An 18,666-nucleotide genomic window follows, 5' to 3' on the forward strand; every position below is an offset into this window, starting at 1 on the left:
ATGCAAATACTGCCCATTGTGTAGTTATGATTGTCTTTAGGCTTGCCATCTTTCCACTTGCAAGTGGTGAGTGACTTGCGCATGCCCGATATGCACTGGGATCACACACACAGCGGCTCAGTCCCGAATCACTGCTTGTGCGCTTCACTCGCGCGCTCTGTGAGCTGCGCAGGGCCGGAGTGCGCACCCTCCAGAGGGCACTCGCTGTTCAGGGCGGAGTGATTTGGAGCGCAGCCGCTGAGGAGGAAGCGCTGAGCCGCACTGACACATTTCAACTTACGTGCCGTCTAATTAGTCATGTGATTAGCGTATCCGTGTATTGGCGTTGCTGTGTGCACGCGAATCGTGTATTGGCGTTGCTGTGTGCACGCGAATCATTTTAAAAACGTTAATCTGATGATCCACTGATACGGTCTAATGTAAACACCACCTAAGATTTCTGTCTCCAGACTCTTCTCGCGACAGTATTTTTCACTTAAAGTATTCGTTTCCCTGTGCAATTTACTTAGTTACTTTTAAAATCAACATCGACCTGGCAGCCTGCTGCTAATCCCTTACAAAATCCTTTGCCCTGTTGCTTTTTTTTTGGCGTCTGGTGAAGTTTTGGCTGAGCTCAAGTCCCAGTAAGGTGCATGCGCTTTTTAACTGGCCTGTTCTTTATGCTTATTTTCTTCCTAAGATCATTACTGGGGAGGTAATTTCTCATCTCTAGCCGCTTTATCCTGTTCTACAGGGTCGCAGGCAAGCTGGAGCCTATCCCAGCTGACTACGGGTGAAAGGCGGGGTACACCCTGGACAAGTCGCCAGGTCATCACAGGGCTGACACATAGACACAGACAACCATTCACACTCACATTCACACCTACGCTCAATTTAGAGTCACCAGTTAACCTAACCTGCATGTCTTTGGACTGTGGGGGAAACCGGAGCACCCGGAGGAAACCCATGCGGACACGGGGAGAACATGCAAACTCCGCACAGAAAGGCCCTCGCCAGCCACGGGGCTCGAACCCAGGACCTTCTTGCTGTGAGGCGACAGCACTAGCCACTACACCACTGGTCCAGGATATGCTCTTTAATATACTTCACAATGAGTATGAATAGTTGGGCCTTAAAGCAGAGGACCTCTGCAGTACAGTACTGGATGATACATAATTAAAATATTCAAACATTAAGGAATCGATTCAGTCTGAAAAGAGTCGAGTCGTGAATCACCTGCCCTGCTCCTCACTGTGTGCTCCAGGAGCTCGGCAGCTTCTTGTCGTTTCTTCTCCTCAAAGTCTCTCAGCCATGTCAGCGCACCACAGATCAGACTCAGAGACTTGCCCTGGAAATCACAAGCCAAACATGAAACCCTTCATGCAAAACAAAACAACACGTGGACGGACGGACGGACAGACAGACAGACAGACAGACCGTGCCGGTGGGGCTCTCGAAGATGCCCACGTTGCCCTGCTCCAGCACGGCGTACAGCGCCTCCATGAAGCTCTCCTGGATCGGGTACGGCTTGAAAGGAAACGGGAAGCGACCGGTACCATTCCCGTCCTCCATCTCGATCACTCCAGGGTTTCAAATCCAAGCTGAAGCGCCTGCAGTTGTCTTCCTGCGACAGATCACTGAGATCCTTCAGGTGTTTGCACTTCCTTGAAGGTCCGCGCCATGGATGCGTCTCAGCCAATGAGAACGAGACTCCACCCACTCCTGTTAGGGAACATCGTCAAATTACCACTTTCACCAAATGAAACATTACACACAGGGCCTCATTTTTAAAGGGGCCATGCCCTGGAAACCAGTGGTGGAGTGGCAAGTTTCTTTTTTTTTTTTAATAGATAGGACAGTGTAGAGAGACAGGAAATGAGCGGGAGAGAGAGACGGGGAGGGATCAGGAAATGACCTCGGGTCGGAATTGAACCCGGGTCCCTGGATTTATGGTATGGTGCCTTAAGGCCAATTTATACTGACAACCCAGTCCTTGCAGATAGCGTCGCAGACAGTGTCTGCGTAGCCCCCCCACCTTCGCAGACGCTCTGCGCGCACCTCCCAAAAATTGTGACCACCGCAGAAGCCTCGCAGACAAGAGGGCTCTGATTGGTCCACTCTACATCCGCTGTACACGCACTTCCGCTTCCCTACTTTCCCGGTTTGGTTTGTTTTCACGACCGCCATTTTTAAAAACACGAGCGAAGCTGGAGCAGCACGAAGAGCGGTTGATTGAGGAAGTACGTACATCTATATGACTCCAGTTCTAGTCATTATAAAAAAAAAAAAAGTTCTAGTCATTATAAGTAACCGGAGGATAAACACTCCACTAACCACACCCATCAACTACTCCTAGCGACTTCGCGCCCCCTTGCGTTGTGCCGGTGAATAACATCGCGCACGCCTATAACTCCCCGCTCAACAATAAATTACAACTGTCTGCGAAAGCCTTGTTGCAAGAGCATGCAGAGGCCTTTATGTTACACACTGGAAGAATGACCTCAAGCTTTTTGCCAAATCTCTAAAGTTAGTTGAAAATAAGGATGTTGGTTATTTTATATCCTTTCTGGATGACTTTGATTTACTCGATTAACATATGTAAAGAGGGCGGCACGGTGGTGTAGTGGTTAGCGCTGTCGCCTCACAGCAAGAAGGTCCGGGTTCGAGCCCCGTGGCCAGCGAGGGCCTTTCTGTGCGGAGTTTGCATGTTCTCCCCGTGTCCCCGTGGGTTTCCTCCGGGTGCTCCGGTTTCCCCCACAGTCCAAAGACATGCAGGTTAGGTTAACTGGTGACTCTAAATTGACCGTAGGTGTGAATGTGAGTGTGAATGGTTGTCTGTGTCTATGTGTCAGCCCTGTGATGACCTGGCGACTTGTCCAGGGTGTATCCCGCCTTTCGCCCGTAGTCAGCTGGGATAGGCTCCAGCTTGCCTGCGACCCTGTAGAACAGGATAAAGCGGCTTGAGATAATGAGATGAGAACATATGTAAAGATAGTTAAGTAACCCCTTTCTTGTTCATATTTTTTACTTTATTGCTATGTGTGTGTTTTACTATTTTGATGTTTTTGGATCTGTATATATATGGTGCTCTATTTGTTTGTATTTTGAATGTTTTGGGAAATAATAAAAAAAAAAGTTCCGTCTATTACTGCACGACTGAAGAAGAAGAAGACAAGAGACAAGCTGCCAAGCTGGTGCTCAGCGTACTCCTGCTCAAACAAGCGAACCGTTTCAAACAGAAGCAGGGGGATTGCTTTTCACAAGTAAGATTTAACATTACCGTACTATTTGTTGTTTTTTTTAAATAGTATATTACCAGAGCTGAGAAGGAGCTAAGAGACTTAAATCGTCATCAGGTAGTGGTTTCACGAGTGATGTTTTAATGTTGTATGCTAATATTATATATATTGTTATTAAATGTTTATTCATATACTACCTTTTTTATTTATTTACTAGTTTATTTATTTACTACATTGTTATATTTTTTATGTTTGACATTAATTTGTTATAAATAAATGTTTTGATATGCTTTAAAACAACAAAAAAAAATGTTTGTGGTCAATATATGGTCATCACACATTGTCCTACATACCAAACAAAGTGCCCCGCTCAACCTGAATACATCAGCTTTGCTGAAGGGGGGTCAGATTGTGTTGAAGGATGTAAAAGGCTCTTATAAATTCACTGACTAGATTAATTTCCCCTTTTATATGTTCTTAATCTATTTAAAGAAAACATACACACATTTGAATCATTATAATGGATTTAGATTGTTAAAACCGCATTTTATTTGCAACAGATTGGTGGTTGTAGCCGATAGAAAAACGTTAAGCTGTTTATATCTAATGTATTTAGTATTACGCTGAGTGCAGCGGATCACCACTCCAAGATGGCGGCCCCGCGTCTCGTCAGCGCTTTTAGAATTTACATTGGATGCTCCATCTATGTATTAGGATGTCTATGGTGGCAAGTAGGGACAATTGAGGTATTTCACCTGACGTCACAGGGTCACGTGACGCCCCGGTGTCCGCCATTTTGAACGTCAAGCTACATACGAACGCTGCAGACAGAGAAGGAGAACCAGCTTGAAAAAAAAACGTGTTACAGACACCTAGAATAGATTAATTTGTCAGTAAGCACTCTATAAATAACCATGGTGTTTGCTTGTTGTGCTGTGGGCTGCCACAACAGACAGGGACAGCGTACAGGACGCTCCTTTTACCCGTTTCTAGTGATGGGAATTTCGGCTCTTTTTCGGGAGCCGGCTCTTTTGGCTCTTCTTACTATAAGGAGCCGGCTCTTTCGGCTCCCAAACGGCTCCTGAGATTTTATTTTTGATTTAATTGCTGCAATTAACTAGTTAATTAATTACATTATTATTTATATTTTATCAATAGGATGTTTTCCATTTTATTTTTGAGTTTTTGTAGCCATTGTAAAGCTTTGTAAAGTATAGCAGTGTAACAATGTTCTAGCTATAGAAATAAAACTTACTTAGCAATTAATAAATTATTTTCTCACAAACATAATGCAAAACTGTGTTATATTACCAATATAAAATACACAGCTGATTTTCCCCTCCTCAGGTGCCTCACAGACTCCTCTCCCCTGCGCTCCACAGCTTTAAGCATTACACCAATTTTCGTATTTTCGCAGCTGTGAATGACATCAACCCCCCCAACCAAAAAAAGTAGGCGTACACCACACTGTAAAAAATGAACTCTGATTTTCGTGGAATTTTAGTAAATTTAATAAAGAAAAACTGTTAATTTCACAAAAAAATATCAATATACTCTATTTTGAACAAAAGTTGATTAAACTTACTTGAATAAAATAAAATTAGACAGGGATTCATTTATTTAACTAAATTAACACATTTTAAAGAGGCTTGTCTACTTCATAGAAGCTGTATTGAATCGAGCTCATTTTTAAAGAGTAGGATGAAAATGCACTGCATTGCATGTGAGGAATCATACTCATTTTTAAGAAGTAGAAGCTACTATTTCCGGTCTGTGCAGTTCACTTTCCGCCAAATCCATGCGCGGGCATTCGCTCTTTCTGAAGGAGACATGTTGGTGGCAGGTCGCACATTTAGCGAGACGTTTGGACGTCTGTTTTGCTTCTTGAATCTTCCAAGGTAAGTTGTAAGATACTTTTGGCATGATGTGTAACATGTAAACTGCCGTACTTTGCCTTCCAAGATATTAATGGCATTTTGGCTGGTAGGGGTGGATATTGATAAACGACTAGCTGTCGTGGTCGTCAGTTGATAAAGTTAGTGTGAGGAACAATGGCGTGATTTTACCGTTTACGTGTGTAATCATTTGATTTTCATAGAGGCAAGGGTCATGTCAGAAAAACGGAGTGATGTTTACTGGTGCTTCATTTTACACCGTCGTTTCGTTGTGAACTAGCTATGCTAGTCTAGGTGGGCTAGCCACAGACACGTTTTAAAGCATGCTGGGTTTATTTAAAATGGTATAATAGTGTTGCAAAAACACAAATGGTGTGTGCTTTAAGAATATTTGACCGCTAACTTGTATGGTAAATCAATAGTAGTTAGCAGACTAGTGCAATCCGGTGAGGTGAGTTCTCCGATGAAAACGATAACTTGCTTCAACTGCTCATGGACGCGGCAATGAACTACAAAAGTCAAACATGTGAATTTGCAGAAATGCGTCTTCTAATCGCACTATGCATGGCCGCACATTAAAAGCAATGGACGTGGATTAAAATGCACACGCAAAAAACGCTATAGGCTACGTTTTTTATCTTCTTTATTTCAAGTGTTCCAACTGCTGGTGCCAAGGATGAGTCCTTGCCGTTCTGGAGCCATGTAAGGGCTCAGCATGCTCTCGCGGCACACAGCGCCTGCGAGCTCGTCGCAGATAGTTTTTTTTATGTCCTAAAAAGGGGATTTTAGGCGTGCGCCTTATCATCGTTGTAACGCTAGGGACAACGAGAGGGTTGTTCAAACTGCCTAGGCATCAGTGACTAGGCAATACAGCCAGCCAGATTGTTGCTTTGCAGTTCACTCAATTCATTATTTAAAAACACACACACACACACAAAAGACAAGGCATTGACATGCATATTTAGAGATACCAACTCCTTGTTATGAAATATTGCAACACAATATTTCAAATGTGCTACATAGATACGTATAATGAACGAGAGATGAAACTACATCACAAGTCATCTGCATTACACCAAGTATTAAATTAAGACCTGATTTTTCTTAAAGGGTCCACCCACACTAGTTGTTAACCAATATGCTTGACCTGCGCACGGGGATACATTTCCTTCGATGTGAGCTGCACAATTCAATCACAGATCATATAGCGAGGTGAAAATGTATTGCCTGTCTTTTTTTGTGGACGTGTATGCACATTCCCATACGTGACTTAGGATGTTCACGAAGGCTACAGTATGCCTCAATGTAAGGTTTTTGTTCTAAAACAGGGGTGTATCCCTTTGACAACAGACTCAATTGTGTGTTTGTATGTTAACAGTGTACTACATCACACCCAAGTCTACATTGAGGTAAGTTACTATGCTTTTTTCTCATTTCTGATTTTCCAATGCACATTTTTAATTTTTGTAACCGTCAGGAACAGAATATGTTAAAGCCACTCTATGTAAAATATCATGTCAACATAAGGGGGAGCCATCCATTACATTACATTGAATTGACTCGTGAGGGCAGTGCCAATGCACACCTCTATTAACTAGTATGACCAAAATGCAGTAAGTTTTCTAGCTAAAAATGCCTATTTCTGGAGATTCAAAATGGCGGACATGATCACCCCGCTTTTCGTGTATGAAAAGTGCAATTTTCCTAGTCATTATGAATACTTAGAATTTGATGGTGGTGGTAAGTATTCGTGAAAAAGGTAAACTGACCACAAAGTGAGTTTCATGAAAAAAATTCGCGTCTTCGCTATTGCTAAGTCATAGGTAGCTTGAGCAATAAAGCTGGATGTTGTAGACGACCGAAATGATCCTTTAAAGATGGAGGCAAATGCCGATTTGAAAGTTTGCATGCTAATTACAATTGGTCTATGAAAATGCATAGATTTGTAGATGTGTAAATTATTAGTTAACATATTAAGTTAGTTTAATTTACACCCTATGCAAGAAAAAAATGGGAACGCTTCCAATTCTTTCAGTAATTGGTCATCGGTAGATCATGATTTTAGTGAACAGTAATTGGTGATTGGGCCAAAAAAAGCTGATCGGAGTATCTCTAGTCTACCCATACAACTATGGCTGAAGTGTCGTTGTGCAAGGCGCTTAACCCCAAAATCATCTAGGCAATAACTAATACCCCGTAACACCCCCCTGTTTTTTGTGTATTTGTTCTTTGTTTCAGGATACAAATGCAATGGCAGTGCAAACACTGCACTTTTTCATCAAACACTAGGAGTGCGCTTCTTAGGCATTATAGGCTGCAGCATGGGGCATATTCTCGTGGAAATTCTGTGATTTGTATTCATACAAGTTGTCCTTGTTCCTTTAAAACATGGAGTAGTCTTCGTTCACATTTGGCAAGGTGTCATCCAACAACTGCAACAACAGCAGGAGAAGCTTATTCATTTCAATGTGAAATTTGCAGAAATCTTTTTCCAACTGAGAGGGATTTTTTTGTTCATGTAGGTTCTCATTTAAAGAGTTTTGAAACCGTTGAATGCCCCTTTGAAAGATGTGGTTTTAAAACAAATATTTATGGTACTTTCCAAACACACAGAAGTAGGAAACACAAACCTCATTCACTGATTGATTTTAAGGTCAATATTCTAAGGAAGCACCAACTTAGTAGTCAACCATCTGATGGTGAACCATCTGGCAGTGAATTAGATGTTGAGTACTGTGAGGCAGCAGCAGATAGTGCTCAAGAAGAGGATCTGAGTGTAATTGTAGGGAAAATTGGAGCACTTTTCTTGAAACTAGAAAGCATACATAATGTTTCAGGTAAATGCATAGACCATTTGGTGGAAGAATTACAATTCATTTGTGGTTCAGCATCTGTGCCCAATATTAGAAAGATTGTTGTGTCAACCTTTGAAAAGAATGAGTGCACATTTGATGAAACTTTAGTTTCCGAATTAGTAGAGGAACTGTGTAAATCCCACCCCATTACTGCAGCTTTAAGGGAAGACGGGCCACTTGGCACTGGTTTTAAAAGGAGACAATACTTCAAAGACAAATTCAATGTTGTTGACCCAGTTGAGTACCTTTTGGATTCCACTCGTAACAAGTCCTTTCAGTATGTGCCTATTCTAAAGTCACTGGAGCATGTGCTCTCAAATAAATCCATCGTAGAGCAGGTTGTAACAAGGCATCCCATTCGTTCTTCACAGTACAAGGCATTCTATGACGGGAAATATTTTCAGCAGAACGCATTTCATGCTGGCGAGGAACCCAGAGTCTCAATAATTCTCTACATTGATGACTTTGAGGTGTGTAACCCTCTAGGTACATCGAGAAAGAAGCACAAAATTACAGCAGTATATTGGGTACTCGCGAATGTGCCATCACAGTATAGATCGGTACTGACGTCAATATACTTAGCAACTCTTTGCAAAGCAAATGATGCTAAGGAGTTCGGCTATGAGCGTATCTTGGAACCCCTTCTACAGGATTTATGTGTCTTAGAGAAACAAGGCTTATTTCTGTCATCTGTTGGGAAATTTGTTAGGGGGTCTGTGCTATGTGTTGTCGCTGATAATCTTGGAGCGCATTCCATTAGCGGACTTGTTGAAAGTTTCAGTGGCCCTTACATCTGTAGGTTTTGTCTCGGCCATCATTCAGATTTCCAAAGAAGGAAGTACAGTCTGGTGAATTTCCTTTACGGACAAAAGAGAGCTACCGCGCACACGTTGACTCTGTTAAGTCAGACACAACTCTTCTCCATGCATTTGGTGTCAAAAAAGCTTGCCCACTAACTGAAAAGCTAGAACATTTCCACTGTGTTACTGGCTACCCCCCCGACATCCTTCATGATCTGTTTGAAGGCATCATTCCATCTGAGCTTGCATTGTGTTTGACATACTTTGTAAAGAAAAAGTACTTCACTGTCACTGAACTCAATGACTTAATTAGCCAGTTTCCATACAGGTGGGCTGACAAGACTGACTGCCCCCAGGCTTTACCAAATAGTCTAACGACGAGTAAATCAATCGGAGGGAACGCACACGAGAATTGGGCCCTTATTAGGCTGTTGCCCCTTATTGTTGGTTCAAACATACCTGTCGATGAGCCAGCATGGCAGATCCTTTTGACATTAAAGGACATTGTTGAGCTTGTTGTGGCCCCAGTCCACTCAAATGAAACGATTGCTTATCTTGAATCAAAGATATCAGAGCATCGCCACAGATTGATCGATGTATTTCCTGCCGTCCACCTTAGCCCTAAGCACCATTTCTTGGAGCATTATCCAAAACTAATTGAATCATTTGGGCCGCTGGTTGGGTACTGGACTATGCGATTCGAAGCGAAGCATAGTTTTTTCAAACGAGTTGTCAGGCACACAAACAATTTCAGAAATATACTGCTGTCGCTAGCTACAAAGCACCAGTTGATGTCTGCATACCACATGCAAGAAACTGCTCCAAAACCCACACTCATCGTCTCAAAGTTGTCCACAGTTCCGATAGAGGTCTTGCATGTGCAAATACAGGAACCCTTGAAAAAGGCTTTGCCCTCCATTGCACAGGTGCAGCTATCTAGTTCTGTGACTTGCCATGGGATTAAGTATTCCGTAGGTATGATTTTGCCTTACGGTTCTACTGGTGGCCTCCCTGACTTTGTGGAAGTTGTTCAAATTGTTGTTTTGGAAACCAATATAAAGTTCATTTCGAAGAGACTCCATTCCTTGTACAACGAGCATTTCCGTTCCTTTGAGGTGGAAAATTCAATCAATATTATCATTGTTGACTACCAGGAACTTCATGACATTTATCCCTTAGCAGCCTATAATGTCAAAGGAAAACGCATGGTCACGTTGAAGCGTCATATACACTGCTAGGTAATGTGGTTAATAATTAAAAAAGGTTCTGAATGGTTAATTACAGGGTGTATCAAATATGTATACACATTTAAGTCATTGCATATGTGGCCTTTATTAAAGGAACATTTATTAAAGGAACCAATTTCCATATTTAACTATGTTATTCTCAGACATGTGACCAGTTCAGACCTCTACCCTCTGGAGTTCATACCTCTCTGGTCTTTGTTTGTGCCTGCAATCAGTATGGAGTGCAGTACTTCTTTGTTAACATTAATATCTGAACATAAATTACAGGATGTGGAAAAAATCATGGCATTGAGTGTCAAACGTCACTGTACTGGTACAGGCACTGCTGGCAATGCAAGTCACACACAATTGTCTTGGCATACACTTTCAGTGCCTCCAGTGTGACTGCTGTAGGCGTCATAAAGTAGTAGTCTTTAGACATCATTTTAAGAATGGGTGGTGACAAAGCAACAAAATTATATCTGTCATATATCTATTACACTTTAAAATTTGTATGAACGTGAAATCATAGTGATGTTGGTTCTAAATTAAGTGTTTATACATGTTTGAGACGCCTTGTAATATGTGACCAGCTATTTAATAATGCAACAAATCTCTGTCTGTGGGTCCTGTCTGTTTGTCTGCCCTTTGCTTTCACTGTGCCACACCAGCTGCTTTGTATGTGCCACGCCAACACCCGCAAAACTCTAATAACCCACCAATTTGGAGGGTGATTTTCCAGTTGTATGACAGTTTGCAGTACTAAAGCTATTATACTAATTTCATTGCCTTCTCTTCTTTGCCACTCTGGGCATAGCCATGCAAATTGGCAGCGTCCCGCCCTTCCCCTGAAAATATCATTGTGTGGTGGTGATGTCCTGTTAAAACAATGTGTGGTTTTTTTTCAGGTAATGGATCATTTTGCACTGAAAGTCATGGATGGGGACAAAGTGCTCAAGCTACTTCTGCCGTCTATTCCTTCCTCCCTTGAGCAGTTGATGGTGGCGGTGAAGGAGCTGTGTTGCTGTACGGAGGACATTAGCCTAAAGTATCTGGACTCAGACTTTGAGGACTTCTTTGACCTTTCTTCACCCACCCAAATTAAACACAAGGACACCATTCGAGTTGTGCGCCCCACATACATCACATTAAACATGCAGAATATCAGTAATGATGATCTATCATTTTTGGATGATTCCACATCCTCTGCTGCACCCAATTCACCAGATGACGCTCATTCCATTGCCTCACAAGACACCATTCTACTTTCCCCCAGCAGCAGTCCAGAAAGGGCACCATGGCCCAAGCATTTTCCCATCCCAGTGTTTTGTTATGAGGCTGAGATGATGCTTCAGCGAGGCAATGAAGCCTTTAAGAAAGACGGGTCACGACTGACCAACCCAAGTGTGAAGACTGCTGTATTGGATGGATTATCGAGAGCCATCTTCCAATACACTGCTTATCCATCCGGCCTACAGATTGCTGCAGTGGCTGAGGAACTTGTCAAGAAGCACCCATGCCTCAGGGATGCCAGCTCCTACACAGGCTACTCCAGCTGGCAGTACAGCATTAAGTACAAAATGGGCAACTATAGAATGAAGCTCCGAACAATGGATATTCCGGAGGTTACCTGCAACTCCTTGAAACACAAAGTGCCTGGTGAAAGAAAACCTGCTAAAAACGTCAAAAAGGCAAAAAAGTCTGAGGTCAATTACCTACCACCACTGCCGGGGAAAGAAACCATGGACACCCAGGAAATAGCAAGGAAAGAGCTCCTGGCTGAGGCCAAAAAAAAGGATAATGCGAGGGCCATCAATGAACTCATGACCATCACATTTCCTTACAGGAGACATGAAGTAGTCAACCTGTGTCCCAGAGCTGAGGAAATGCTGGACAGATGGCCTGCCCTTTTTCAAACCTCTCAGGTACCACATTTCGATCTAAAGTAATAGCATGTATTAGGCAAGTAAGTATTTTGAGCATATCATCCGTTTTACGCATTTTCCAACTCCAACCCCATTTTGGCAGAAGTAACATTTAAACAGGTGCTATTGTGTGGAGTTAACATTTTATGTCATAACTCATTTCAGTTTAATTCTGGGCATAAATGATGGATCATAACCTAACAGCGTGTAGGAATTCCGGATACAACTTGCGGTAGACAGAGTTTTGTCAACCCCGGTTTACCAAGTGTTTCTGGGTGGGTTAAACTCTGTTCATAGGACAGGCCTCTATAATCTAAACATGCAGTGATGATCGTATTTTTTTGTTTGTTTGTTTGTTTCAGATCAATGAAGAATTCCGCCAGCTGACAACAAAAACTCTGGAGCCGAAGTTCATGGCCATGCTGGATAACTACACACCAAGGCTCCTGGGTCTCTTCCAGAGCAAAGGAGGGGCCTTAGGGGAAAGACTCAAGGCTAATATGAGCCGTCTTTTTGAGGTAATGCATTTACTGATGCTAAAACCAATTGACTCATTGTTAGTCCAACATGCATCGCAGTCATACTCATTTCTCCAAAACGTATGAGTTTATAAGTGTGATATATTCACTTGTAAACAAAGTTTTTGGAGATTCAACACAGGATGGAAAGGAATGTTGTGACAAATTGAGTATTCTGCTCTGAGTGTTTCAGTGGTCCTTATACAAAGAATTATGTGACTATCTTTGCAGGATCCCAACAACATTGACCTCAGGAGAGAAGTGGTCATCTTATCCCTGATTGACTACCTGGGAGAAGAAAAAAAGGCACTGATAAAAGAATACCACGTAAGTGACCTAACATACATTCACAAAGTTTATTACACATCCTCAGTTCGGAATACTTAAGTTTGCACTGGGTAATACCTTTTTTTCTATAGTACACCACCCAAGTAGATCCAGTTTTTCGAGCTCACACCTCTCACAGATACAGACAAATTGAAAAACAAACGCAAAGCTTTGAAGGTGCAGTGTGTAATATTTTTAGGAGTTTATTTCCAGAATTAATGCCACCCATTCACAAATGCTACTGAAAAATGTTAATGTTTTATCACTTAGTCTCAAATCAATGACTTGAAGGTGAATGTAGCCACTGAACTAGTTCATTGAACCTATTTGAGACAGATCTGCGTTGAGCTCCTTTTTATTATCTGCACTCAACAGAATAACTAGTTAGAAATGCAAGTCCCTCTACTGTGTTGTGGACCTGTTTGAGTTTTATCTGAGTTGCTCTGGGTTTTCTTTTCAGTAGAAGTATTGCACATCATATTGCTTAATTCTGAGAATAACACTTTGTTTTTGTTTGTTTGTTTGTTTGTTTTTTGTAGTCAGAAGACCTGGCCCAAGAAGACCAGCAAGTGATGAAAATCTGTGTTGTCGCAGATGAGGTTGGCATTGTCCTGGAAGGTGTAAGGGTGATGCGTGGCTTGGGAAACATAGCAAGTGCATGCTCTGCTCTTCTTGGCCTTACCTATGCTCTGAATCTGAGCTATCCCAAGGAACTTAAACATACATTTGAGACCTTTCAAAAAATCTTTCTTGAAGTGGAGGAGGGGAAGCTTTCAGGGAAACTACATTCCCTGAAAAACAAACTGAAGTAATTGAAGAGTTCAAATGCAAAACCCTCTAAAAGCCATTACAAAATTTAAATAGCATTTTTTCATTCAGATTTATAGAAATTAAAACTTAATTTATAGAAACACAGCATGTTTTTGGAATCCCACCAAAAAGGCACTTGGAGTTTTCCATCTGAAATCTTCAATTGTTTCAACAGCATATACATCAGCATGTTAGGGTTCAATCCAGTGAACCATGGCTAAATAAACTTGAGACTCATTTCCCTGTTTTTTGAATTTGATGCCAATATCCACATTTAAGCCATTTTACACTTCAGTGTAACTTCAGTTGTTCATTGTTGACGCTATGCTGCTTTCCTGCAACAAAACACTGATCACCGCCAGTAAACAAACACACACACACACCATAATGTGTTTGGGGAATGTAAAAAATTAGAGACCAATTCTGTTTGAAAATTAGAGAAAAAACAATGATTTAACCCCCACCAGCAAAACAGAAATGCGCCCACACACACACGATCAAGAGATGAAAGCGATGGGTAATGATGCTGACGAGTGTGGTGTAATAGAACATATTTGATCAATTTATGCCACAGGGAGAGAGCTGCACAACTCTGTACAACTTCTTTTTCAGTTCAGGTTTCAGTTTCAGCTTCAAAATGTCCCTGGTACTGTTAATGTTCTTACAAGACAAGGCCTTGGATTTTTTTTCCCATTTTGTTTGGCATATTGGACCATAGGGGACCAGTGCTAAATAAATTGGTGACCCATTTCCTTTTTTTCATACCTACCTACAAATATGCCATTTTACACGGCTATGTACAACTTTTTTTTTTTCCAAGAACTTTTCACTTCAGTTTTCAGTTTCGCATTTAACCTGCTACTGTTAAGACATTATTATTCTTACAAGCCAAGGCCTTGGCTATGTTTTCTTCTGTCAGGCATATTGTAACTCTAGCGACCCAGTGCTAAATATATTTGTGACACATTTTCTTTTTTTTTTTTAATTAATGAGAAGAAATAAGAAAAATAAGAAATTCAGTTGGTCCATGTTAAGTTTGTTTCACAGTTAACCAGCTACCGTTTAGCTTTGATGGTACACCAAGCAAATGTTGGTTCTGTACAACTTCAATTTTAAAATAATGTTCAGTTGTACTTTCACTTGAAAGTAAAATAAAAGGCATAAAATGCATAACAGCATGGTCTCCTTTCTTATGTTTATCTAGCAATTCTGATATTGAAATGAAACAAAATTAAGCAATATTAATTACATTACTGGGTAAGATACCTTAAATATAAAGTACATTTAAGCAAATACATAAAATTCTACCTACATATAAGTTGTTACATCTACTCAGTTTTTAATCTAACTTACTTAAAAAAATTAAGAACCCATTTTTAGTGGGTAAATCTATTTGATCACTTTTTTAAAGTAAATTTACTTAAAATTCAAGAAAGTAATATCTACTCATTTATAATGCGTGTAAATAGCTGCCTCACTTTTTTTAAGTAGATTGGGTGATTCATTTTTTACAGTGCATGCTACTTTTTTTCCTTTGAATGGTAATAGACAACGCAAAGACGCAATCGGACAGCAACTTTTTTTTGTGAAAGTCTCTCTCTCTCTCTGAGGCACCTAAGGACAAAAAACTAATTCGGCTCCCCAACTCGGCTCCCACCGAAGAGCCGGCTCCCGTCGTTCACTTCAAAGAGCCGGCTCTTTGAACCGGATCGTTCGCGACCGATCCATCACTACCGGTTTCCTACTGACCCAGACAAGAGGGCCAAATGGATTGCAGCTGTGAAGAGACAGGATTGGGAGCCAACAGAGTACTCCAGACTTTGCAGTGATCATTTCATTTCAGGTTAGTTTATCAGTTAACGCAATTTTGATAAAATGTATAGCAAAAAGTAAATGGGTCAGTGTTTGTTAACCCATCTGAGCAGTGAAACAAGGCAGTGTTAATTTGTCTAGGGTTGCATGTAGCAGACATCAGACATAAAACGCAATAACAGAGGCTAGAAAGAAACGGGACACAGAAATAAATACACAGGGCTCCATACCAAGGCTGGGTACAGTGTTTGTGATAAAAGACAGATCCAATTTAACACGAATCACAGCTTACTTTCTTGTTAAAATGTGCAAAGGTCTCCACCATCTCATACCGCCTTGCACTGAAGGACTTAAGCGTGCCGTCCAAAATGGCTACGTCACGTGACTTGGTCACGTGGGTGAAATACCTCAATATACTAGTGCATCTCAAAAAATTAGAATATTGTGGGAAAAGTTCAATATTTTCCATCAGTTATTTAAGAAAGTGAAAATGTTATATATTATAGACTCATTACACATAAACTAAAATGTTTCAAGCATTTTTCTATTTTAATTTTAATCAGTATGGCATACAGTACAAAAACATAAAAAAAACCATCTCAAAATATTAGAATATTTCATTTCGAGTTTGAGTAAAACAGTATGAACACAGTGTATCTCTCGGTCTAGTTCAGTACACACAACCACAATCATGGGGAAGACTGCTGACTTGACTGTCGTTCAGAAGATGATCACTGATGCCCTCCACAAGGAGGGTAAGCCACAAAAGGTCATTGCTGAAAAGGGTGGCTGGAAAAGGTGCACAAGCAACAGGGATGGCCCCAGTCTTGAGAGGATTGTCGAGAAAAGTTGATTCAAGAAGTTGGGAGAGCTTCACAAGGAGTGGACTGAGGCTGGCGTCAGTGTATCAAGACCCATCACGAACAGACATCTTCAAGAAAGGGGATACAACTTTCGCATTCCTAATATCAAGCTACTCCTGAGCCAGAGACAATGTCGGAAGTGTCTTATCTGGGCTAAGGAGAGAAAGAAATGGACTGTTGCTCAGTGGTCCAAAGTCCTCTTTTCAGATGAAAGTACATTTTGCATTTAATTTGGAAATCACGGTTCTAGAGTCTGGAGGAAGAGTGGAGAGGCACAGAATCCAAGGTGTTTGAAGCCCAGTGTGAAGTTTCCACAGTCTGTGATGATTTGGGGTGCCATGTCATCTGCTGGTGTTGGTCCACTGTATTTTATCAAGTCCAAAGTCAACACAGCCATCTACCAGGAGATTTTAGAGCACTTCATGCTTCCATCTAGAGATGCTGATTTCCTTTTCCAGCAGGACTTAGCACCTACCCACAGTGCCAAAACTACTACCAAATGGTTTGCTGACCATGATATTACTGTGTTTGATTGGCCAGCCAACTTGCCTGACCTGAACCCCATAGAGAATCTATGGGATATTGTCAAGAGGAAGATGAGAAACACCCGACCCAAACATACAGATACGCTGAAGGCCACTATCAAAGCAACCTGGGCTTCAATAACACCTCAGCAGTGCCACAGACTGATCACCTCCATGCCACACCGCATTGATACAGTAATTCATGGTAAAGGAGCCCCAACCAAGTATTGAGTGTATAAATGAATATACTTTTCAGAAGTTGGACATTTCTGTATTGTAAATCCTTTTTTGATTGATCTTAGGGAATATTCTAATAATCTGAGATACTGGATTTCTGATTTTCATGAGCTATAAGCCATAATCATCAAAATTAAAACAAAAAAGGCTTTAAATATTTCACTTTACATGTAATGAATATAGAATATATGAAAGTTTACCTTTTTGAATTAAATTATGAAAAAAGGGAATTTTTTCATGGGATTCTAATTTTTTGAGATGCACTAGTATTGCCATACATTCACCAAAAATAACGTTATCACCAATTTTTTTTTTTTGCATGGTAAATAGAGCTATCTATGGCAGAGCAATAGGGCCAGGGTTTTATATTTTATTTGGAAACTTCTGAGAAAAAAACTCAGAATTTTTGAGATTAAAGTCAAAAGTTTCGAGGAAAAAAGTCAAAATTTTTGAGAAAAAAGTCGACATTTTCGAGAAAAAAAAAAGTCAGAAATCTGTAGAAGGCGGGCTTCCATACGGAAGTGACGCTCACTCGCGGCCGGTAGACATGAATGGCTGAGACCAGAGCCATGGAATTCAGAGTTGTGACAACCGGGGTACAGGAAGTCGGTTGGTGATGTGATTCATGACAATATTGTGATTCTGTGCCAAGACTGCAAGGATCTCTTTGTTAATTAAACCCAATCCCGAAATAACATTTGATTAAGTCGTCCATTTCAGCAGCACTAAACACAGTAGTAGCAGACTAAGTCTCCGTCAGCTCTGAATGACCTGGTACTTCCTGGTAGCCTAAATTTGTGACGTTTTTCTCAATTTCGAAATTTTTCTCAAATTTTGACTTTTTTCTTGAAATTTTTGACTTTTTTTCTCAAAAGTTTTGAGATTGTTTCTTGAAATTTTTGACTTTTTTCTCGAAATTTCTGACTTTAATCTCGAAAATTCTGAGTTTTTTTTCTCAGAAATTTAAAAAAATATATGTATTTCTTAGTGGAACTATCGCTCTTCCGTAGCTATCACAGGGCTACAATAAACTAGCCTGGCTAACGCGACTTCAAAGCTCTCCGAGCATTTGGTCTGGCCAAGCTATTAAGCCAAACCGTTTCCCAGAGCCCGTGGTTGACCCGCCTCCCTGAAATGCCTCAGTTTGCTACTGGTCGAAGCCAGAAAAGGCTGTGACGAAGCTTAAACCAATCACATCACTCTTTCCTCTGACGTATGCGACGCGACGGGGCTAACTGGTAGATTAAACTCTTACCGAAGCCGGTCGGGAGCAAGGCGAAAACGTCCTTCCTTTCAATAAATACCTCCAGGGCTGCTCATAGATTCTGTAAACAATCTATGGCTTCCGGTCGCAGTTCTACTACGTCACTGCCTTGAACACGCCTCTACCCAGGGCCGTTGGAGATGCTCAAAGTTGATTGGTTCCCGATTTTTCGGGAGCTTGGAAATGCTGTAGATAGCCTGCCTGGCCAGACTAAGCTCGGAACAGGCCCTCGTGTTGCGTCACGCTTAGGATGGGCGGGCCCAGGCTAACAATAAGCAACCAAGTTTATTTAGTCAAGCCTTTTGATATTGAAGATAATAAGTGTTAAATGTCATTTTTAGCTTGCATACCCTGATTGTAAAACAACCCTTCACTAATGAGGTGGACGTGAC

At 41.1% G+C, this 18,666-nt stretch overlaps 2 protein-coding genes across 5 annotated transcripts in view; one reads left to right on the plus strand and one right to left on the minus strand.

The window, feature by feature from the left end:
* ddx11 (DEAD/H (Asp-Glu-Ala-Asp/His) box helicase 11) overlaps positions 1 to 18,666 on the minus strand; it is a 115,157-nt gene that overhangs the window by 72,914 nt on the left and 23,577 nt on the right. For all 3 annotated transcript variants that reach the window (XM_060923267.1, XM_060923268.1, XM_060923266.1), the window contains exons 2-3: positions 1,417 to 1,701; positions 1,216 to 1,327 (exon numbers count right to left, since the gene is read on the minus strand). In XM_060923267.1, coding sequence (XP_060779250.1) covers positions 1,216 to 1,327; positions 1,417 to 1,551 — 247 coding nt within the window. In that variant the 5' untranslated portion in view covers positions 1,552 to 1,701. The remainder of the gene's footprint in view (positions 1 to 1,215; positions 1,328 to 1,416; positions 1,702 to 18,666) is intronic.
* LOC132887367 (uncharacterized) lies at positions 5,031 to 14,747 on the plus strand. 2 transcript variants are annotated; one of them, XM_060922836.1, is made up of 6 exons: positions 5,031 to 5,116; positions 6,492 to 6,522; positions 10,903 to 11,919; positions 12,282 to 12,437; positions 12,669 to 12,764; positions 13,304 to 14,747. In XM_060922836.1, exons 1-6 carry the CDS (start codon positions 5,049 to 5,051, stop codon positions 13,574 to 13,576), a joined length of 1,641 nt encoding a protein of 546 aa, XP_060778819.1. In that variant the 5' UTR covers positions 5,031 to 5,048; the 3' UTR covers positions 13,577 to 14,747. The 2 variants fall into 2 exon arrangements, with proteins under 2 accessions (XP_060778819.1, XP_060778820.1); XM_060922837.1 differs by lacking the exons at positions 5,031 to 5,116; positions 6,492 to 6,522 and adding an exon at positions 9,936 to 10,006.

This window comes from Neoarius graeffei, chromosome 6 (assembly GCF_027579695.1).
Source record: "Neoarius graeffei isolate fNeoGra1 chromosome 6, fNeoGra1.pri, whole genome shotgun sequence".
In the NCBI taxonomy this organism is placed as follows: domain Eukaryota; kingdom Metazoa; phylum Chordata; class Actinopteri; order Siluriformes; family Ariidae; genus Neoarius; species Neoarius graeffei.

Bases quoted from the DNA above. Each gene is read 5' to 3' on its own strand.
- LOC132887367 (XM_060922836.1), top strand. From the start codon at position 5,049: ATGTTGGTGGCAGGTCGCACATTTAGCGAGACGTTTGGACGTCTGTTT. The intron at 5,117-6,491 runs GTAAGTTGTAAG...GTATGTTAACAG, and splicing joins TGCTTCTTGAATCTTCCAAG to TGTACTACATCACACCCAAG. The intron at 6,523-10,902 runs GTAAGTTACTAT...GTTTTTTTTCAG, and splicing joins ACACCCAAGTCTACATTGAG to GTAATGGATCATTTTGCACT.